The 23,786-nt window shown below is 36.1% G+C and overlaps 1 protein-coding gene across 6 annotated transcripts in view; it reads left to right on the top strand.

Moving 5' to 3' along the window:
• The window catches only part of HIVEP1 (human immunodeficiency virus type I enhancer binding protein 1), a 141,337-nt gene that overhangs the window by 87,530 nt on the left and 30,021 nt on the right, over positions 1-23,786 (top strand). For all 6 annotated transcript variants that reach the window (XM_023532271.1, XM_011362894.2, XM_023532270.1 and 3 more), the window contains exons 4-5: positions 13,952-19,863; positions 23,041-23,174. In XM_023532271.1, the coding sequence (XP_023388039.1) occupies positions 13,952-19,863; positions 23,041-23,174 (6,046 nt within the window). The remainder of the gene's footprint in view (positions 1-13,951; positions 19,864-23,040; positions 23,175-23,786) is intronic.

The following is a 23,786-nucleotide window of genomic DNA, read 5'->3' as shown; positions in this document are numbered from 1 at the left end:
TTATTGGTGAGTTCAGTCCATTTACATTTAGGGTGATTATTGAAATATGAGGTCTTCTTATAGCCATTTTATCTTTTGCTTTCTGGTAGCTCTGTTTCCATTGCTTCTTTGTCCTTGTGTTTCTGTTTTCTTTATTTTGGTTGGCTTTTGTGGGTTTTCGCTCTGGTCCTTCTTGTTTTTTATTATATACTTCAATTCTGAAGCTTTGGCATGTGGTTACCATTACAAATATGAAGAGGATAATTATATATATATATATACACAGTCGTCCCTTTTCTTCTGCGCATGTCTTATCTCCATTCCCCTTTGTGAATTTGGATCTTTGAATCCTCCCCTTTTCAGTCATTTTTGTTTCAATTTATTCTTATGTATGTTAATCATTCATTACTATCTTGCTATAGCAAATCTCTTCTTATTTTAAGCTTATAATGCCCTGTTCCTAGTAAGGGTTGCACTCTGCTTTTATCAGCCTGCTAGTCCCCTTACTCCTAATTATGTTTTTTGTTGTTTTTTTTTTTTTTTTTAGTTTTTTGTTTTGTTTTTTTCATTTTGTTTTAGGTGAGCTGACCCCTTAGAGTATTTCCTGTAGTATAGGCCTCGTAGTGGAGAATTCTGTCAATTTTTGTTTCTGGAAAGGTTTTAATTTCTCCTTCATATCTAAAGGAGAGCTTAGCTGGACACATTATTCTTGGCTGGTAGTTCCTTTCATATAATAGTTTGAATATTTCATTCCATTCCTTTCTGGCTTGTAAAGTTTGTGCTGAGAAGTCCGACAATAATCTAATGGGTTTCCTTTATAAGTTACCTTCTTCTTTTCCCCGGCTGCCCTGAGAATTCTTTGTCATTGATTTTTGATAATTTTAATACAATGTGTCTTGGTGAAGGTCTTTTTGGGTTGAGATAATTGGATGTTCTATTGACTTCTTGAATTCCAAGCTCCAGCTTATTCCTTAGATTTGGGAAATTTTCATCAACTTACTGTCTGAAAATGCTTTCTAATCCCTGCTCCTTTTCTTCCCCTTCGAGAATTTCCATTATTCTTATGTTTCCTCTCCTGATGGTATCAGTTAGTTCTTGTATTTCTCTTTCATTATTTTTCATTCTTTGCTTTCTCTCTTCTTCCTTCTGATTTATTTCTAGATTTCCGTCTTTAAGATCACGAATCCTTTCCTCCATTTGGTCGACTGTGTTTCCCAAGCTTGTTATTTCATTTTTCAACTCTTGCAATGTGTTATTTATCTCCAGAAGATCTATTCGGTTCTTTTTGAGAGTTACAATCTCCTTGCTAAAGAACTGATTCTGCTCATCTAGTTGTTTTTTCAATTCCTGAAATTGTTGATATGAGTCGTTTCGGATCTCATTGACTTTTTTCAGAAGTACCATCCTGAATTCTCTGTCATTTAAGTCGTATATTTCTATGTTTGTAAGCTTATTTTCTGGAGATTTTTCTCTTTCTTTCCGAGCTGCCTTGTCACCTTGGTTGTTCCTGGTGTTTAAGGGACTGTTTCTCTGCCTGGGCATTAATGGAAGTGTATTCTGCTTCCCTTCTCCTCTCCTCAGAAAGAAGATTTATTATGTAATAATGGTCCCTAGCCTTTTGCAAAGAAGGTGTTTTTATTTTGGTTTCCAGTAGGTGGCATCTAAGCTCTTGGATCTCTGCTTTATATAAATTCTTAATAATGTCTTTTTTTTTTTTTTCTTACAGATGTTTAATCACACCCACTACCCTCAGTCTCAGTTCCTGTCAGTGTTAGGGACAGTTTCAATAGCATTTTCTCAGATTCTCCTGGGACTCTGTGGCATTCCATCTTGGAGGATATGGGGGGTGGGGCTCTGTAGATTGGGGAGATGGGGTCTGCGGCTCAGCCTCGGTTTTGCCCACTCGGCCATTAAAAATCAACTGGTGTTTCTCTGCCATCTCCATTTCTCAGTCTTCTGCCCTGATGACTGGGCACTGCTGCCAGCTGCATGGAGCTCACAGCTGTCCAAGGCAGGGCTGTTAGGGAAGTCACTGCATCTTCTCCCCTCCCCCTCTCCCACAGGTAGCTGTGGTGGCTGCAGGAGGAAGCTTCTTTATTTCTCCCAGTCCCGGATTCTGACCTGTGGTAGCTCTTATGCACAGATCCCATGCTCAGATGTGCTGGTGTGCAGTTTGGGTGTTTTTTGTTGAGTTTTAGATGTTATGTTTTTGTTGTTTCAAGGGGAGAGATCTAGGGATGGCTTTCATTTTGCTGTGTTTAATCTAGAACCCCAGTTTAATGTTCTTTATTTTAATAGTGTTCAGTTTATTTTAAATAATGTTTTTTTTAATATTCTAATACATAGAATACATCAGAATTATATTAACTATTTTATAAACTTATTTTACAAAACATCAAATAAAATGTTTACATTTTAAATTGTTAGAAGAGTATTAAAAATTTAGTTTCACTAAAGTTTAAATACAAGTGTTAATCCTGGCTATGTAGTATTTAGTATTATAGAAAAGAATGCTGAAATACTGGTTTAGCCATTTTGTTCTAGTACTGTTGCAATTAAACTCTTCAAAGACAAGTTTTATCTATTTTACTTTTTGAAATTTTCAATTTGATTTATATCTGATTTTATTTTTGTTTGGATTTTATTTTTCTATATTTCTGTAGTCTATTTCTCTGAAATCATATATTGACTACTTAGCAAATTTTCTTTCATCTATAGAAATTCTAGAGTATTAATTTGACTAATTACACAAATTGAGTACTATTTTGTTTATATCTGCTAGATTTTGATCTGTTATTTTCAATTATTGTTAAATAAGAGTTATTTGTTAGTTTCTTATTTTGCTAAGTGATCTGCTTTTTTGTTGAGCATTTTTTTCACACATTTACTTTTATTTTCTCCCTAAATTAAAAAAAAAGTTCTGTGCCAGAATGTACATACTTTAGAAAGACTGGATTCATAATTCCCATTGTATATTTCCAGTTAAGTTGCAAATATCTTGTAGCTATCGTTTTGCTTTTTTTTTTCTTCTTCAATTTATTAGGGTGACATTGGTGAATAAAATTATATAGGTTTCCAATGTACAATTTAATAATACATCATCCATATATTGCATTGTGTGTTATCACCTAAAGTCAGATCTCCTTCTGTCGCCATATATTTGACCCCCTTTACCTTTATTTCCCTCCTCCTCCCATGTTCCCTCTGGTAACCACTGAACTGTTGTCTGTGCCTATGAGTTTTTGTTTGTCTTGTTTGTTTGTTGCTTTCAGTTTTATATCTTACATATAAGTGAAATCATATGGTTATCAACCCCTTCCATCTGACTTATTTTGCTTAGCATGATTATCTCAAGATTTATCCATGTTGTCACAGATGGCAGTATTTCATCTCTTCTTGTGGCTGAGTAATATTCCATTGTATATGGGTACCACATTTTCTTTGTCCAGTCGTCTTTGGAGGGACTCTTCAGTTGTTTCCATGTCTTGGCCGCTATGAATTATGCTGCAGTGAACATCAGGGTGCATATGTCTTTACAGATATAAATGCCCTCAAATTTGGGGGGTAGATACCCATAAGAGGGATTGCTGGGTCATATGGTGATTCTATTCTTAATTTTTTGAGGAGCCTCCAAATGATTTTCCATAGTGACTGTACCAGTTTACATACTTACCAGCAGTATATGAGGTTTTCTTTTCCTCCACAACCTCTCCAACACTTGTTATTACTTGTTTTGTTGATAAGAGCCATTCTTACAGGTGTGAGGTGGTGTCTCATGGTGGTTTTGATTTGCATTTCCCTAATAGCTAGTGAAGTTGAGTATCTTTTCATATGTCTGTTGGCCATTTGTATGTCTTCTTGAGTGGTGTTTTTTTCAGGTCCTCTGTCCATTTTTTAATTACACGTTTATTTATATGAGAATAATACCACCAGCACATGGTAATTTAAAAATACAGAATTTTAGATGACAGGTGGAGATCTCCTGTACCATTTTTATACTCTAATTCCATAATGTTTTAAAATTTTTTTGAAACTTTATGAATTTTTTATTTTAATAAAGGTTTTGTAAGGTGTAAATTTTAATTTGTCTTTATCCTACTACATTTTCTTTTTGTTTACTGACTTTAGCTAATCTTAGCCTGTTAAAGGTGAGCTCAGATTCCCTTCCCTACCCCATAATTGTTTTTGTTTCTGAATGTATTTTGTTGCCTATTATATTATAAATGTTTAATGTTGTATCTTGCATTTTTAAACCTTTAAAATGGTCTTTGGTGAGAGTTGATTTCAAATTTCAGTTATATTCTATTCTTGCTTTTCTTTTCAGGACTAAGGTTCTTATTTAAAATAGCTGCTGTGTTCTGATGGGTTTTCAGTATATTCTTCCACTAGGAATATTAACAAGGCTGTTGAATCTAAATTGATTAGTCATACTTATATTTCACTTAGTGCCCCAAGAACCACTCGGATCTTCTCTTGATACACTTTTAATGAGGTACAGTGATGCTCTCAGAGGTTGCTGTTGTACAGTGTACTAACTGCAAGTTCTCAGAGATCTTCATCATAGCATTTGTTCTTCCCTCTTTTATGGTCTTATCCATTTACATGCTCTTAATTATGATTTTTGTATTCCATATGCTTTGTTATTTTTCATACAGTTGCTACTCATTTAGATTTATCCTCATAATCACTTTTTTTGGCTGTCATTTCGTCTTATAGCTCTAGTTTCCTGTCTGGGATAATTTTATTTTACTTGGAGAAAAGTCTTTAGTTTTCCATTAGAGCAGGTCTGTTGTGACAATTTCAAGTATTGTTTATTAAAAAATATTTCTTTTTATTCTTGAAAAACACTTTTGTTGAGTGTTTTAGAAGCAAAGAATTCTATCTTGGCTGTTGATTTCCTTGAGCGCTTTGTTGCTGTTGAGCTATCATTTGTAGGTGTAATTGCTCATTTGACAGTAATATCTTTTTATTATAAATATATTTTTCTGGTACTTTTATAATTTTTGTCTTGTGTCTGATTTTGACAGTTTAACAGTGATGTGTATAGGTGTGGTTCCTCTGTATTTATCTTGCTTGTGGTTTATAGCACTCGAATGTGTAGATTAATGTGTTTTGTTAGTTTTTGAAAATTTTTAGACCTTAAATCTTGCTTCAGACCCATTCTTTGTCTTCTCTCCTTCTGAGCTTCCAATTTCAACCCACTGCAGTTTATTCTCTTTGTTTCACAACATTGCTTCTGGAATTTGCACCCTGTCACCTCCTAGGACTTCGTTTCTATTAATGCATCTCCTACCCAATTCACTATCGTTTTCAGCTGTTCCACTCTCAAGATTAGCTAAATATTCATATTTTTCTCATTATTTACATGATTTTATTACTTACATGTAATCGTTGGACTTATTTTGGAATACAGTGGTTCTACTTAAAATGTACCTTAATTTTTCACCTCGTGTGAAATCAGCATTGCATATTTAAAAACTATATTATCCTTTAAAAGATTTTGAAATATGCCCCTTTTTTATGTAGTCTTTTTTATATATATAAATCAGGGAGTGTTTAAGCACTCAATGTCTTTCATTATATAATCCTTATTAAGAATTTTATTGTTTAATTTAGAATATTTTTTCTCTCAAATGAAGATTGGAGTCATGTCACATTTTTAAAAAGTATTTTTTATGGTTTGAAATTATATAAAATTTAGAAATTTTACAATAAGTGAATTGATATCTTCAAAATATTGATTCTCAGAAACATAGTGTGTTTCTTCATTTTGTAAGCCTTTTTTTTTGTAATCATACCTGAAACTTTAATTCTCTTTATGTTTTGAATACCTTGTATTAAATTTATTTCTAGGCATTTAAAAAAATTTTTGCTGTTACAAAAAATACTTTTTTTCCATTATGTTTTCTAATTATTTTAGGTATAAGTGAAAATTGATAATTGTATGTTTTTGGTAGGCAGCTACCTTATTGAACTCTTATTAGATAAAGTAGATTTTCAATTATTTCTCTTGGGTTTTCTGTTTTATCAGTAAATAATGCTATTTTCTTCCTTACCATCAGCTGTATTTCATTTTTTTAGCTGCAGTAACTAGATCATCTAGAGAAGTGATTAAAAAGTCATAGCGATTATTGTAAGAATCCTTTCATTTTCTCAGACTTCAGAGGAGCTTTCTCTAATGTTTGATTTGAGTGTTGAATATCATTGGTATGGTAAATATTTTTATCATGTTTTCTAAGTTCATAAAGTTTTGTTTTTATTTTACTCATTTCTGTGTGACTCCTCTTTGACCTCTAGGCTATTTAGAAATACGTTGTTTATTTTTCCCATATTTGAGGATTTTCCAGATAGCTTTCTGTGTGTGTGTGTGTGCGTGTGTGTGTGTGTGTGTGTGTGTGTGTATGTTTGTGGGGTTTTTTTTTTTTCATATTTCTTTTTGTTGTGGTCAGACATTTTATATGTCCTTTTAACCTTTTTGAGCAGCAGACTTTGTTTTTAAATTAAATAGTCACCTGTGACCTGTGGTTACTAGTATTAGTTTTCTATTACTGTGTAACAATTACTGTAAACTTAGCAGTTTAAAAAATGCTTATTTTTATAGTTTGGTATGTCAGAAGCCTGACAGTTTTTTTTTTCTTTCTGTCTTGTATTTTCAGTCTCTTTCTCTGCTGACTTTTACTTCCTGTTTATAAGCACACTTAACTCCCATCCCCTTATCCTAAAGATATGTTTCCTCAACCTCACCTGATATTGATTTACTGCCCTGTTCTTTTCCTTCATTGCCAAATTCTTAGAATATGGTCTGTATTTGCTGACTTTTATGCTTCACCACGCCCCACCCCAACCTCTTACCCTTTTGTAACATAACCTTCACCCCCCAGGACCCAGCTGAGAAGTACTTTCTGAGATAATGATGTTCTCGTGACCATCCAACCCAGCACCTTCTTATTTAGTTCTGTTTATCCAAATGTAATATTTAATAGCATTGGCCACATCTTCCATCTTATAAGTTCCTGACTTCCTGGAGACTTCACTATCCCATGTTTTGTCTTATCTTTTCATTTCTAGCTCACTCTAAAATATAGTGATTAACCAAGCTTCTGACGGCAGACTTCTCTCTCTACTACATAGTCTTTCTGATTTTCTGACTTTTACAAAAACAGCTCTCACTGTGACCTCTCTAGTCCTAGATCTATGCCTCTAGCTCAGATTTCTTTCTAGGGAAACAAAAGAATATGCAAGTGGTTTTAATATGTCATAATTTTCATATTGCTATGTAATCTTTGTAATTATTTTAAATGGATGTATAAGGTTATGTTAAATGAATATGCTATAATTAGCCTAACCATTTCCCTATTGAAAATTTCTAATGGGATACACATGATATTGTACATGGAATAAGCCAAGAGCATGTGTAACAAGGCTTGCTGCCTGGGAAAGGGGACAACTGAGTGTTGTTTTCGTTTTTCCTGACAAACCCTGACGACAGAACAGGTGTGGCTCAGTTACATTGAGCTTACATGTACCCTTAACATGGAGCAGGAGACAGAGATGCCCAATGGTCCTTGTTGCTACAGTGGCTATTTCTAAGATGTTCCCTTAGAGCCTGGAGCACGCCCATGTCTTTACCTCATTTGCCTTTCTTGCTGTGTTTATCATCAGCCCTGTGGACATGTGTATCTCTAATTAGACTAGAAGTGAGACCTTTTGTGCTTCTCAGAATAGAAAATAGAGTAATATAACTTACCAACCCCCAAATAACTGCAGGCTACACAGAGTCAAAGTATCTTTAAGGAGAAAGTTATTCACTCATTTTTTTCTGAACCATAATTAAACTTTACAGAAAAGAAAAAAAAAATCAGCCAAATATCAGTTAAGTCTTCAGGGTACCTCAGGGTTTAAACTTTTTGAGTATATGGTCTACATACAATGAAATGCAAATATGAATTTTTTATTTTCTTTTTTTTTTTCCAGTTTGCATACATTAATGTTCCATCTTTGGGTTCTCATGTCTACTGCACCTTCACCTTAAAGTGCCTCTTGGTGGCCCGATTGTCCCACGCTATCGGTCCTTGGCGACTACTGCTTCTCCCCCACCCCTTGGTTTGCTTTTTCCAGAATGTCCTATGAGTGAATCATATACAGGTCTGGCTTCTTTGATTTAGCAAAGTGCATCTAAGCTCATACCTGCACCAAGCGGATCAACAGCTTATGCCTTTTTATCACTGACTTGTTTTGTTTTATGGATTACCACACTTTAGTCATTCCCTGTTGAAGATCATCTTCATCTTCGTTGCTTCCAGTTTTTAGTGATCATAAAGTAATGACTTCAAAAAAAAATTGTTTTTAGTCCTGGATTTGTAGCTATAATTTATAATTCTACGCATGTATGTAAAGCTTAAGATTTGGTGGAATGGATAACGAGTTGATTTTTATTCCGTTTCAAACTAGTTCAGTCCTGCTGATAAAGATGGGAAAATCTCTGGCAAACCTTCCTCAGGCTTTACTCCTTTGAATCATCCAAGAAGCCCACTGTCACTACCTGAGTTCAGGGTAGCATTTTAACTCTTACTGAGCTACTGACAGGCCTTCTGAATGGTCTCTTTGCCTCTCATCTTTTGACTCTGACCCAACATGCTTTCAATTATTAGAAAGCAGGTAGCACTTATGTCCCTAAGACCCAAAAGAGATCTAAATCTTTCACTCTAAAGTATCTCTAAGTAAAGCTGAAAAACAGATTCACCTTCAATCAAAACAGGATTTTAAACACACTAGTAGGTTGTAGTTTGCCATGCCTACTACTGACTTCGACAGTATTCTTAGTCACACTTAACTGGCAACTCAGATGTTCTCCTGAGCCAATTTGCTTGTTTTTAATCTGTTGCTCTCCAGAAGTAATCCTGGAAACCAGCTGGGGGTGCTATTCTAAATTTCTTGGTGCTCCTCTCTAAAATTATAGGAGCTCTAATAATGATTAGGTTTATGCCTGAAAAAATGAAGTGCCAGTGCCTTAGAGACAGAGAACCTAGGAAGTTTAGCTCATATTTCCCTAACCTTTCTCCAGTCACCTTTCTCCAATCAAGTGGCCTCTGTTATCTTTTCCAAGCTTTTGACTGCTGTCGACATGATGGAGAACTCTGGCTTTTTTTATGAAGCCCAGTGAGTCAAAAGACTCTGACAGTGGCAACAATGTCAGTTTTTGTTCCTCTCTTGAATGTGATTTGTGTCTGTTAAATGAATTCCTGTTTGGATTTCTAACATGGTGATGTCTCAGAGCTTCTGCCTGATTGTCAGCCATTTCTAGTAGCAGACTGACAAGAGTATAATTTTTAGCAGTTAGTTGACTCCTGTTTTTGAGCCTTTCTCATCCACTTTCCTGTATGTTCTTGCTGCATAAGGAAAGAGAATTGTGTTTCATCTTTCACACAAAGAGGGCTATGTGCACCAAGCATGTCCAACCCTAATGTTGGTAAAAACAAACAAACAAAAACTGAGCAGCTGTAGAATCATAAGCTGGTAAATATATAGCAGTGTCCATTCTCTAAGGCAGAGAGTGGGCCTGTGTAGTGGTTGATGGAGGAGTGAGCATATTAAACAGGCACCATTCTTGGGCTATCTTCTGTCACTTGTTGTATGATCTGTCTTTCTCTCTGCTTCCTCTAATTTTCAATTTAGTTTAACACAACAACAGAGTGCCTTGAAAATTATCAAAATGCATATGTGCTGATGGTAAATAGCTGCTCTCCAATCACCTCCATTCCCAGCTGTATTTTCTGCTTTGAGGCATTCTAATCTGTACTATCTCTTAACTCTGTGACCTATGGTATCTCTATGATAGATTTAGATAATAGCCACAATGTTTAATGATTGTACTTTTTTCTGTAGATAAGGGGGCAGGAGAAAATAACTCCAGTCAGTCTTTAATAGTTAGATTTGAAATTAAGAAGATTAAGATGAGTTTAAAATACTACTCCAGGTGTATCATTCTCTGAAGACCCAAGAGTCTGCCACCTCATAATCCAAGGCATTGGTTCCCAAGAGGACACTACAGTCACTGATACGTAGCCAGATAGTTTAGCTTCCCGCTCTGTGCACCCCAGTCCCAAATCTTGAGAGCCAATGAAGACGACTGACAGTCAGCAGTGAGGTATGCAACTTGCTTCAAGTCAACCTCTAGAATGATAGTGCAGTATTATTCATCTATGTGCCTGGTGTCCTCTCTGTGTGTGTGTGTGTGTGTGTGTCCCTCTCCCTCTCCCTACTTCCGAACAACAAGGCCTTGAATTTACAAACTGATTCCATATCCAGAGTCATCCCCACCCATGATGGAATGGGCTTTAGACCTGAAGGAGAGTGAACCCTGTTAAAGGGGATCCAAAAGAATCTTAGAAGAATGAACACAACTTAGAAAAAGACTTTTAGGAACAGTTGAATGCCACCAGGCAACAGAAAGCAGAGAAAACATGAAAAGACAAACCAAAAACTCAGCCTTAAAGAAAATATTACCTTAGAAACAGAAGTGTTTTTTAAGCATAGAACTTAACAAGATCATAAGTTTATTTAGCAAGAGCTCAAACATATGAAACAGTAAAATTAGATGAAATGGGAAATATGGAACTAAGGGAACAAAATGAGAACAAAACAACAGTAGTCCCAAAACTAACAAATGAATTTGAAATATTAAGGAACTTGATGGCCTGAAAAATATTCACATAAAGGATAATTCTGTGGAAAGCAAAAACAAAAAAGAAAAAGATAAAAGCAATATACACTATCATAATGGTGATACAGCATGAAGAGAATTGATGTCTATAAAGAAGCCCACTGTAAAAAAAAATTGACCAGAAAATATATTTGAAGATATAATAAAAGAAAAATTTTCGGAAATAAACTAATCTCCCTATAGAGAATGTGTTCTAGGAAAAATATTAAAACTTGTACATTGATCAACTTTGAGCTAACTCCTAGTTATAAAGACCTCAAAAATAAAGAATTTTATAGATAATATGGGCAGAAAAAAAGTAAGTCACCTCAAGGTTGGGAAACTATTAGGCTGGCACCAGTTTTCTCCATATGAGCATCATTGCCTGAGTACACAGGGGTATACAAAGTTTCGAAGGAAGAAAAATTCATGTATTAGCACCAGGTAAGTGTTAAAATTCAAATGGAGAACTAGTAGTAAACAATTATAAAAATAAATGTAAATGTCATAAACTTTGACAAAAGAAAGATGAATCAAATGTTCATTTAAAATTGAAACGTGCAGTTCAAAAAATTTGAAAAATCTGTTTAAAATATGTTTTTTCAAATTCTTACCTCCAGAGGAAAATTTGGGAAATAGTAAAGAAATATGGATCTTGGAAGCAACCTAAATGCCCATCAACAGGTGATCGGATTATATAAAGAACCATAAAGAAGTTATGGTTCATATATATGATTGAATATTACTCAGCCATTAAGAAAATGAACTCCCACCGTTTGCAATGATATATGGATGGACTTAGAGGTTATTATGCGAGTGAAATAAGTCAGATGAAGATAAATACCATACGATTTTGCTTTTATGCAGAATCTAAGGAACAAAAAGAACAAACTGATCAAACACTGACTCACAAATATAGAGTCCTTTTTGGTGATGGACAGAGGGGATAGAGGTTTGAGGGCAGCAAGAATGGGGTGAAGGGTTAAAGAAGTACAAATTAGTAGTTGATAGATGGTCATGAATGGGGAGCACGGCATAGGGAATGCAGTTAGCATTAACATATTGGCCAGATGGAAAACTAGAGGAGAGAAGGAGCAATTAGGGAGATCGTTTTATAAACTATATAAATGTCTAACCAATGTACTGTATACTTGAAATTAATTAAAATTAAAAATTAAAGGAAATTTAATAATTTTAATATTACCTAATATCCTAATATATATTAAAATTTCTCCTTGTTCCAACAAAAATAAATAAGTAAGAATAATAAAGAAATACAAATCTTAAGTTTAGTAATTCCTTTAGTTTCACTTCACTTTCATTTTCTTTCTCTTTATTTTTTTTTGATAGTTTTTTTTTTCAACTACATTTGGCATACAATATTATATTAGTTTTAGGTGTACAACATAGTGATTAGACATATATATAATTTATCAAGTGATCACATCAATCTAGTACCCGTCTGACACCATACATAGTTATTACAATATTATTTACTATATTCCTTATGTTGTACTTTAGTTATCCTCATGACTGTTTTGTAACTGCCAGTTTGTACTTCTTAATCCCTTCCCCTTTTCACCCAGCCCCATCCCTCACCCGCTCTGATCTGCTGGTTCCACTCAGACAGGTGCCAAGCTGGGAACTGCTGCTCCTGAACAAGTGGTTTCTCTTCTCTGTTTTTTTTACTTATTTTTTGCAGCTTAGTGGCTTTAACTTTTACTTCAACCCACCTCCAAGCTTTTTGGAAGTGAGTAGGGAAACTACTCACCCTGGACGATTATCATTTTTCCTTTTGCTCATTTGTTTGATAGAGTTAATGAGAGATATAAACACATACTGACTTTGTTAAATTGATCTATAAGAGGGTAAACCACTGGTAAAACAGCATCTCATAAATTAGTGGATTGAAGAATAAAGGATTTGCTCAACAACATTTTGTAAAGGTAGCAACAATACTGACTTCTTTTCTGTTACATTCTTCAGCTCAAATAGTTTAGTTATGAGACAACCCCACGCCCTACTACCTTACATATTGTTTGCCTGATTATTGTTGGTAAATGTATCTTTATCAGATTAGTACTTTTTTCATTAAACATATGACAGTACATAAATTGTCACAAGATGACTAGAATATTTTTTATGTGAATTTTATCAGTAAACATGAAGTGGTTGTGGTATAGGCATTTGATCTAATATGAATTTCAAATATGTGCATTACAACAGCTACTTGAAAATAATGAGAAATTAGAGTATTTGACTCTTCTGCAAATAAGTAATATATACTTGAATAATTTTTTATATGCCCAAACATCCAATAAATGGAAACAAACTAAATTAATGGCCAATAATTATTGCTCAGTAATACAGTATTTGACAGAGATTGTGGGTTGTTGATACCATTTAGATGCCAGTTTATTTCCAGCACAGCCAGAAATGGAGTCAGTTTCATCTCCTCTCTCCTGCAATAAGTTCTTTCTATCTACCGCCTACCTACCTACCTATCTATCATTAATTACAAAGAAACACAGCCATTGAATATTTTATTCAGTTAAATTGGTGACTTTTTTTTTAACTGAGGATCATTACAACATTATGACGTTTTAATTTTGTTGGTGAAAAGCCACAAATAAGTGGCTTATTTTACTTTTATATATTTTTGTTCATCGATATAATTGCTAATAAAGCAATTATTTCATGGTTTTATAAGCTAATATGGTTATTTTGAGATATGGGGTATTTTTGCTCTAAAAATTATTATACAGTACTCCCTTTTCTCATAAGAATATCAGTATCGCATATTTTAGAGCAGTAATATTATTTAGAAATTTGCCAAGAAGTTTATTTTAAAATATAGTAAATGTGATAAAACAATCAAACACCCTGCACTAGAGGCTGACTTTTCTTATTTGTGGGCCAGCTCTCTCAGAGTGTTGTGTAGATAGAATCTTCAGCTATAAAGGTGAAAGGGGAGGATTACTTAGTTTTGAAAGATCTGGTTCTAAGATCTTGTTGAGAAGGGAGTTAAGAAAGGAACACAGCATTCTAGAAATGTACGCTAAGGTCTTTGTATGATTGTTTCAATAGATTTTTGATTGGCAACAGTCTTAGAATGTTAGAATGCAATTTTATCCTAAATAGACTTTTCTTAAATTACCTTGTTCTGTTGTCTTAACACACTCAATAATAATAAGTCTTAATTTAAGAGAAAAAAATTATAGTTGGTATATGTACTATTTTACCAACTTTTTTTTTTTTTTTTTTTAACAGAACTCTTAGAGGCTGGTATTAAAGGAACTTCAGAATCACTTAAAGGCGTGAAACGAAAAAAGATTGTGGCAGAGAATCACCTGAAAAAAATACCAAAATCGCCACTGAGAAATCCTCTTCAGGCAAAACATAAACAAAATACGAAAGAGTCATCTTTCACTGTTCTTCAGAGTGCTTCAGAGTCTCACAACAAACAGAATCATAGTCCTGTAAAAAATGGGAAGCAGTTTACGAAACAAAATGGAGAAACACCTGAGATAATTGCCGAAGCCTCTAAGTCTGAAGAATCCGTCTCCCCAAAGAAGCCCTTGTGTCTGCAGCATCCGTCTGAACTGCGTAGATGGAGATCAGAAGGCTCTGACCCCGCCAAGTTAAATTTCTTAGATGGAAAATGTGATTCTAGTTCTGTTTCAAGTAAAACCAGGACTGACCATAGTGAATGTATCTCCTCTAACTGTAGTCCTGTTTCCTCCTCGTATACAAATACCGCATTTGATGTCTTACTGAAAGCAATGGAGCCAGAACTGAGCACCTTGTCACAAAAGGGCTCACCTTGTACAGTTAAGATAGAAAAACTGAGACCAAATAAAACTGTACGACCCCCTTCTCAATTAAAAACCAACTCAATGGATTCCCCAAATCAGACTTCACAAGAATTCGTTGCTGAATCACAGTCTTCTTGTACCTCATACACAGTACATGTGTCTGCTGCTCAGAAGAGTGAGCAAACATCAGTTCAGTCAATTTCTCATTCATATAATCAACACGAACACTTTGTTTCTAAATCTAACCAACAAAATCAACAGCTTCCAGTGTGTTCAGGTTTCACAGGATCACTGACGAATCTGCAAAATCAAGAGAACACCAAACTTGAACAGGTTTATAATATAGCAGTGACATCATCTGTAGGTCTGACTTCACTTTCCAGTAGAACTCAGGTTACTCCTCAAAACCAGCAAATGGATTCTGCTTCTCCCATGTCAGTAAGTCCAGCCCATTCTATACAGTCACCCTCAACACCAATTTATAATTCAACTCCTGTCGCCTCTGTCGTTAATCATAGTGTAGAGCAAATGTGCAATCTTCTTCTGAAAGATCAGAAGCCAAAAAAACAAGGAAAATATATTTGTGAGTATTGCAATAGAGCTTGTGCAAAACCAAGTGTGCTTTTAAAGCATATCCGCTCCCACACTGGAGAGCGACCCTATCCCTGTGTGACCTGCGGATTTTCCTTTAAGACTAAAAGTAATCTGTACAAGCACAAAAAATCCCATGCACATACTATCAAACTGGGTCTCGTCTTGCAGCCAGATGCTGGTGGTTTGTTCTTGTCACACGAGTCCCCCAAAACACTTATTCATTCAGATGTAGAAGACAGTGGTGAGAGCGATGACGAGAGTGCTGCCGACGAAAGACAGAATGACCTGGGCTCCGTTGACCTTCAGCCTGTGCAAATAATGAAAATGATATCAAATTCTGAAACTTTACCAAAATCAAGTTCCATTCCAACCAATCCAAATCATGTGGTAGGTGACTTTTCATTACAGGAGAAATCTTCAGAATCACAAGCTGTGACAGAGTTACCAAAAGTTGTGGTGCACCCTGTCAGTGTGTCCCCTTTAAGAGTTGACAGCCCGAAGGTTACAGATTCTAAGCTTGAACTTTCTAGTGCACAGAAACAGAAGGATCTTCAGGTAACGAATGTACTGACACATTCAGCCTGGACGTCCTCCCTAGAGACTATTGAAAAGTCCCGTCAGAAAGGGGACGTGAGTCAGCCAGAGGGAAAACAAGAATCTCATGTAGGAACAGTACATGCCCAGCTACAAAGGCAGCAGGCTACCGATTACTCCCAAGAGCAACAAGGAAAACTTCTGAGTCCTCGAAGTTTAGGAAGTACAGATTCTGGTTACTTTTCACGTTCTGAAAGTGCCGATCAAACAGTGAGTCCACCAACTCCTTTTGCCAGAACATTACCCACTATAGAACAAGACTCAAATAAGATTAATGGGCCTTCTGCACCTTCTACATTGCCAACAGGTGAAAAAGCATTGCTTTTACCAGGTCAGATGCGTCCACCTTTGGCAACAAAAACACTTGAAGAACGGATATCAAAGCTTATCTCCGACAACGAAGCCTTGGTAGATGATAAACAGCTGGATAGTGTAAAGCCACGGAGAACCTCTCTCTCACGACGAGGAAGTATTGATTCCCCCAAATCATACATATTTAAGGATTCTTTCCAATTTGATTTAAAACCAGTGGGACGGAGAACAAGTTCAAGCTCTGATATACCAAAGTCCCCTTTTACCCCTACTGAGAAATCAAAACAAGTGTTTCTTCTGTCCGTACCGTCCCTTGACTGTTTGCCCATTACAAGAAGTAATTCGATGCCTACCACAGGTTATTCAGCAGTACCTGCAAACATAATACCTCCCCCTCATCCACTGAGAGGAAGTCAGTCATTTGATGACAAAATTGGCACTTTCTATGATGATGTCTTTGTATCGGGACCTAACACTTCTGTGCCCCAAAGTGGACATCCTCGTACCCTTGTCAGACAGGCAGCAGTGGAAGACTCTTCAGCAAATGAAAACCATGTTCTCGGTACTGGACAGTCCTTGGATGAGAGCTATCAAGGATGCAGTATCACTAGTGACACTGTGTCTGCAAGAAACAAGTCATTGTTACCAGGTTCACATTTAGAAAAAAAGAAGTCTCATCAAGGGCGAGGGACGATGTTTGAGTGTGAAACCTGTAGAAACAGGTACAGGAAACTGGAAAATTTTGAAAATCATAAGAAATTTTACTGTTCAGAGCTACATGGACCAAAAACAAAGGTAGCTGTGAGAGAACCTGAACACAGCCCCGTGCCTAGCAGTACACAGCCTCAGATTCTACATTACAGAGTTGGTAGTTCCACAGGGGGCTGGGAACAGACACCCCAGATAAGAAAAAGAAGGAAAATGAAGAGTGTTGGAGATGATGATGAACTTCAGCAAAATGAAAGTGGAGCTTCTCCAAAAAGCTCCGAAGGCCTCCAGTTTCAGAATACTTTGGGCTCTGCTTCCAGTTTGTCTAAACATAATGTCCTAACAAGTGACCAGCATCATAGAAATATACAGTTGCAAAACTCCCAGATTCAGCTTGTTGCCAGAGTTCCTGACCAGACCATGGATCCGAAGCTGTCCACCATCATGGAACAACAGATAAGTTCAGCTGCCCAGGACAAGATAGAGTTGAAGAGACATGGAACTGGGATCTCAGTCATCCAACATACAAACTCACTGAGCAGACCCAGTTCATTTGATAAGCTTGAGTCTTTTGAAAGAGGCTCCCCAGTTTGTTTCCAGAAGCCAAGTAGAACAGGGAAGCCCGGGTCCCTGAAAGTAATGGGAATTTCCCAAGAGGAAAGTCACCCTTCTCGGAACACGTCTCATCCTCACCAGCCTGTACCATCAGACACTCTTCGAGGAGAACTTCAGGAAGTTTCAAGAAAGCTTTCAAATGAACGACACGTGTTAGGACTGCCCTCAAGACTTGTCCGGCAGCACAATATCCAAGTCCCAGAAATTCTGGTCACGGAAGAGCCAGATCAGGATCTTGAAGCCCAAGGCCTCGATCAAGAAAAGTCAGAGAAGTTCAGTTGGCCTCAGCGTAGTGAGACCTTGTCAAAATTGCCGACAGAGAAACTACCTCCCAAAAAGAAGAGGCTTCGTCTTGCTGAGATAGAGCATTCTTCAACTGAATCAAGTTTTGATTCCACCATCTCCAGGAGTCTAAGTAGGGAGAGTAGTTTATCTCACACTTCGAGTTTCTCTGCTTCATTAGATGTAGAAGATGTTTCAAAAACTGAGGCTCCCCCCAAAATTGCTTTTCTCAGTAAAACAGAGTTTGTCATGATTCCAGCTGGCTCTAATACACTTAATGTACCTGGAACCCACCGGGAAATGAGGCGTGCTGCATCAGAACAGATTAACTGCATGCAAACTTTGATGGAGGTCTCTGATTTCAGAAGTAAATCGTTTGACTGTGGAAACATAACTTCACCTCAGACAACGCCACTTGTTGAATTACAGCCTCCAACATCTCCTTCTGGCATGGGGATGACTGGGCACGTGCCTCTCTTAGAAAGAAGGAGAGGCCCACTAATACGGCAGATATCTTTAAACATAGCTCCAGATAGTCATCTTTCTCCTGGAAACTCATCATCCCTCCAAACTATTGCCGTTCCCGGTGTGAATGCTGTACCATTTCAGGGGCCTCAGCTCACTAATACATCTTTAGCTGAGTTTCCTGCAAATACTGTGCACTCCCAGACTCAAGTTAATCTACAAACAGAAACTTCAAATTCCAGCTCTGCTAACATCTTTCCTGTTCATCAACTTTTTGGTATCAATTTTTTTAATCACGTCCATGCACCCCTTAGCCAGCAAAACACGCAGATGTCTCTGCAGGTGTCTACACAGAGTATCAAACCAGAAGCAAATCCCAATTTATGTGAATCTAATAAAAGTGAGGATTGCTTTGCTCCCAAATACCAACTTCAGTGTCAGGTTTTTACTTCAAGCCAGTCTTGCTCTTCTAATCCTGTTCATTCTTTTCCAAAGAAAGTTCTTTCAGAGCCAGTTGAGGCCGACCATCGTGCAACTTCATTAGCACTACCAACCAAATCAGTAGATGCCATGTCTAATTCATGTCCTCCACCACCACTGAAGCTTGGGCCGCTCAGTGGTCAGGTGCAGAAGGTGCCAACATCATCATTTACGCTGCCCATGCATCTGCAGAGTAATATTCCAGCATACTGCTTCGCCACAGTCACACCTCTGCCACAAATACTCGTGACCCAAGATCTGTCCAATCAGCCAATTTGCCAGGCTAAACATAGTGAGGTGCCAATCAGCAAAGAACAAAATTCTCTGCCAAAATTGCAAAAAGTTCACCAGAATGCTTTGCCAAACCCAGAGGAAGAACTTGTTTGTGAAAATGTTTTTTCAGAGATAGACCACAATTCTCTATCCAGATCCTTGCCTGTAACTCAGAAAATGTCTGTTGGTAGACTTTCCCCGCAGCAAGAATCTTCAGCTTCAAGTAAAAGAATGCTTTCCCCAGCAAATAGTTTAGACATTGCCATGGAAAAGCACCAAAAGCGAGCTAAAGATGAAAATGGAGCTATTTGTGCAGCAGATATCAGACCATTCGAACCACTGAATCCAAGAGCTAATGACATTAATAAACAGAAGAAACCTGTTTTAGTGAGGCAGGTTTGTACTACAGAGCCCCTTGAAGGTGTGATATTGGAACAGGATATTTTTTCTCAGCCTGAAATTAGTAGCCAGGCTATGAATTTGACAGATATTTTACCTGTTGATAATTTGTCATCAAGACACTCTAAATCTGTAGTTGTAGAACCTATAAAAGAATTGCAGGAATTTGAAAACATCAAGTCATCCTCATCACTAACTCTTACAGTTAGAAATTCACCAGTTCCTTCAGAATGTATAGATAATAACCAAGAAAGGAAGTCTCCAGAGGTTAAAAATCAAGGTGACGAAGTGAACATCCAAGAACAAAGTCAACCTATAACCACAGCTCTTTCAGTGTTAGATGCTGACGACACACGGCAGCTGTCTCTCCCCAGCCTGAAGACCACAACCAGCTTTACTTGGTGTTGTCTGTTAAGACAGAAAACATTACATTTGCCTCAGAATGACCAGAAAACTTCAGCCTACACTGACTGGACAGTAAGCTCCAGTAATCCAAATCCACTTGGTTTGCCTACAAAAGTTGCTCTTTCTCTCCTTAATTCAAAACAAAACACTGGAAAATCACTATATTGTCAAGCAATAACCACCCATTCCAAATCAGATTTATTGGTCTATTCAAGCAAGTGGAAAAGCAACTTAAGCAAGGTACTTGAAATATTATTTATCTTCAAAAATAGTTTGTGCAGATGAGTTTTAACATGTCTTGATGCCTTTTAAGTATTTTGGTTGGAAGTTGTAATGGCAAATTGTGCTTTGTAACTGTAGTTATTTGAAAAAAAAGGATAAGTTTGCTGAGGTTAGCTGGAGTCCTTTCAGTGATTCCGTTTTGAAACATTTTGAAAATAACTTGCCCTGAGTATTTCTCAGCTGAATATTTTAAATCTTTGCTTAATGGCACAATCATGGTTTTACTTTCATTGTTCTCTTATATTAAGATTTTGTTTTTATTGCTAAGTGAGAAGAGATTATGTTTATGCTTTGTCCTTACTAATACAGGGGAACAGAGGTGTGAATAACTGAAGATTGTTATATGTCATTTTGAAATAATAAGCAGAGAGCCATTCTGTAGTTCTGAGAATCACGTTCCTAAAATAACTAACTCATACTTCATAATTAAGTTGATTTGGTCAAGATTTATGGAGTAAGATCATAAAACTAGAATTTTATGTTATTTATGGAATCAGTCTTATTAGAGGTGTTGTATAAAATAAAAAATATTTGTGATTAATAATATGTAGGTAGGTTTATTGATAAGAGTATCACGTTGAACTCTGGACATTCAGAATTATAGATTTCAGAGTTATAGATTAAGTCCTTGTCCTCTGCAGATTCATAGGCACGTAATTCAGGTTCATAAACAATATGTACTTATCAATAAGGAAAGATCACTGTTCAGTATTATAATAGAAGTATATATAACTTTAAAAGAAGAAAGTCTCTGATATTCTCAGTAGGTTGAGGAGGATCTGAAAGTGCTGATACTTGAGCTGAGTCTTAAAAAAAGGGGAGAGATTATTTTTTAGGCAAACAAGAATGAAAAATTTTAGTAGTCTGATGAATGACATGCAAATGAGAAAGAACTTGGTTCATTTAAAGAAATCTGAGGAGTCTCATGGCTAGAAGGTATTATAAGTTTGAAACACTGACATACTTCAAAGTTGGAAGTGTAGGTAAAAAAAAACAAAGAATATGCATGGTGGTGGAGGGCCATTAATACTTTCTCAGTGAAGGAAGGCGCATCCAAAAATTAAATTCAAAATTTAATTTTGAAATACCTGGACTGTATTCTAGATCTACTAAATCAGAATGTTGGAAGATGAGACCTGATCATGAGAATTTAAACAACTTAATGTATGTATATTTCTGAAGTGCCTGTGAAAAGTGGCTTTCCTTCAGTACCAAGTGTTTGGCAGAAATGCCTCCAGAACTGTATATCTAGATATGAAGCTAGGAGAGAGTCCCAGGTGTGGAACATGGTAGAGCTTCTTCAGTGCATAGGTGTAATTAGTGAGATTGCTCAGGGAGAGTGTAAAGAAGACACCAGGGCCTGAAATGGATCCCAGGAATCACTACTATTTAAAGGGTTGAATAGATAAAGAACATCCACATATAAGCTGAAAGATTGTCTATAGAGGAAGTAGGGGAACTATGAGAAAGTGGTATCACACAGATTAAGTAAGAAGGTATTTCAGGGAAGGTTGTTTGAGCAGAAAGGTCAAATAAAGATGGGATCTGGACTCAACAGTTCTAATACCACTGGAAACTTAAGTTATATGGGCAAGTGGCTGTGGAAGATTGGGTCTTGGGTTGACTTTTAACTCACAACCCAAATGTTAATGTAATTCAAAATGGAAAAAAAAAAAAAGATAAATGCTAAAGTAAAAGAAATGAGGCATCGGCAACATACGGTGCCATGGAGTGGTCTAGCATATAAAGACCTACGAAAATGATAAGGATTTTGGCATTTAGTTCATTGGTCACCGATAAATGGAAACCAAATTTGATAGTAAGAAAGTGAGCAAAAGCTAAGTGGGGATTTGGTATTGAAAAGAATATGAGAACTAGGATTACTGTTAAAGGTACAAAGTCAAGGAAAGGTATGTATATATATTCCACGTTGTGGGGAAACCTGATGTGTTTGCCAGGAAAAGAAAAAGAGACAGTTGTGTTTTTACCTGTCATGGGTCAGTGTCATTACATCGTCAGACTACCTTTTTGAGAAACTGAGACCAGCAACTTTTCTTTACTCCTGGCTTTACAGGGGCTTCCCAGGATACTCTTTCCGAGGTCACAGAAGCCCTCTGTCCATGATACACACACCCTCTCATCACTTACTATTATTAAGTTATCCTAGTATGATAGCTATCTACACAGTGATATGATTTTTTAAAGGAGTTTTTTAACAAAGAGGCCCTTGATTAGAAAAGTTGTGCCTTGTGTCGGATTTGGCCAGAGGACTAGACTTTGAGCCTTTCTGTTAACACTTGACCTTGGACAAATGGCATAACCTGAGTGTCCTTCCTTACTGGGGTATGATCCACCTGTGCTGCCTGCCCCACAAGGATATATGAGCATGGAATGGGCTGAGGAATGAGAAAACTTGTGAATGGTGTGGTTGTATAAAATCTTAAGGTGGTATTACTATAATGTTTCTATGGAAGAATACATATTGCTTATCATTTCGATGTTTATTACCTTTTCTAGAGATTTAGTTATTATCACACCAAAATCTGTTGACCTGTATCTATGTCTCACAGTTTTCAGTATTAAGATACAGAGAGGAACATAATTATGGTTTCAAGTAATGGGAGGAGAGAATAAAATATTGGGAAATGGGGCTTTTGCTTTAACTTTACAGTACACTGAAGTTGAAGGAGATTTCATTGTGTTTCTCAGGAGTATGAGACATTTTCCATCTGAAGAGAAAAAATTATTTTAAGAGATACACTTAAACTGTAGTATGAGTGGTTGGTTAGATATTAGAAGAAATACTTAGTCTATTAAAAAAAAGTTTCTGTTAAACTCACAGAATACCAGGGTGTGGGAGATTGGAAGGCTTTTATTTGGGGTTGTCAGTAGACTGTGGTGGGATTTTAAAATAGCATAAGATTTATCAGTTTGCTGTGGTTTAGACAGATTTGGTAGAGATAAGCAGGGAGATAAAGCAAATGACCTTTAAACCTGTTACTTCCTTGAAATGCATTTTATGAAGTTAACTATATGCACTGTATTCTGCTTTGTTTTATTTTCCAAGTGAAACATTAGCATGTTTGTGTTTTCAGTTTTATTAAATTAGTTTCTCTTTTTTTTTTTTCCTTTCAGAGAGCATTAGGTAATCAAAAATCCACAGTAGTTGAATTCAGCAATAAAGATGCCTCTGAAATTAACAGTGAGCAAGATAAAGAAAATTCATTAATCAAAAGTGAACCAAGAAGAATTAAAATATTTGATGGAGGGCAAGTACAAATTTTACTTCTTAAATGTACATTTAAACTTACCTTTTAAATGTACATTTGCTTTCATGTGAATGAAGACATTTCAGTACCAATTTTATATAAATGTTGCAGAGTTTCTCAGCTTATTAACAGAATCTTCATGGCACAATATATGTTAGGTATTATGTTAAATAATTCCATTTTGATTAAGAAAACGATAACTATTTAGGATACATTGGAGGTTCTAGGAGGCAGCTAAGAACAAAGTTTTCAGAGTGAACCTTGGATTTCATGTTGATTTATGATAAAGAATGACTTGGAAAACCTGCTCTAGGAAAGGTGAACTGTGCCTATTTGATGTTTTTGTGTATTTGGTTATGAGAAAAACAAAACGTAAAAGCCAATTGTAGTTATAGTGAAGCTCAGAAATATTTCAATACTTTTAGTTGTTGTGATTGAATTTAACAGTAAAGAAAAATTTTAAACCAATGACTTTAAAGAGGAAATATTTTAAAATTAAACCCAGTATTGAATAAGATTTGTTTGGTTAGAATTACCTATTAGAATATTAAGTGCTGATATGAAAAGCTAGAATATTCTGTTACTTGTATGTACATAAACTTTATATTGTTT

Source organism: Pteropus vampyrus, unplaced genomic scaffold (genome assembly GCF_000151845.1).
Source record: "Pteropus vampyrus isolate Shadow unplaced genomic scaffold, Pvam_2.0 Scaffold80, whole genome shotgun sequence".
Taxonomy (NCBI): Eukaryota; Metazoa; Chordata; class Mammalia; order Chiroptera; family Pteropodidae; genus Pteropus; species Pteropus vampyrus.
The sequence above is the reverse complement of the archived record's forward strand: the minus strand, read 5'-3'. Positions and strand labels throughout refer to the sequence as shown.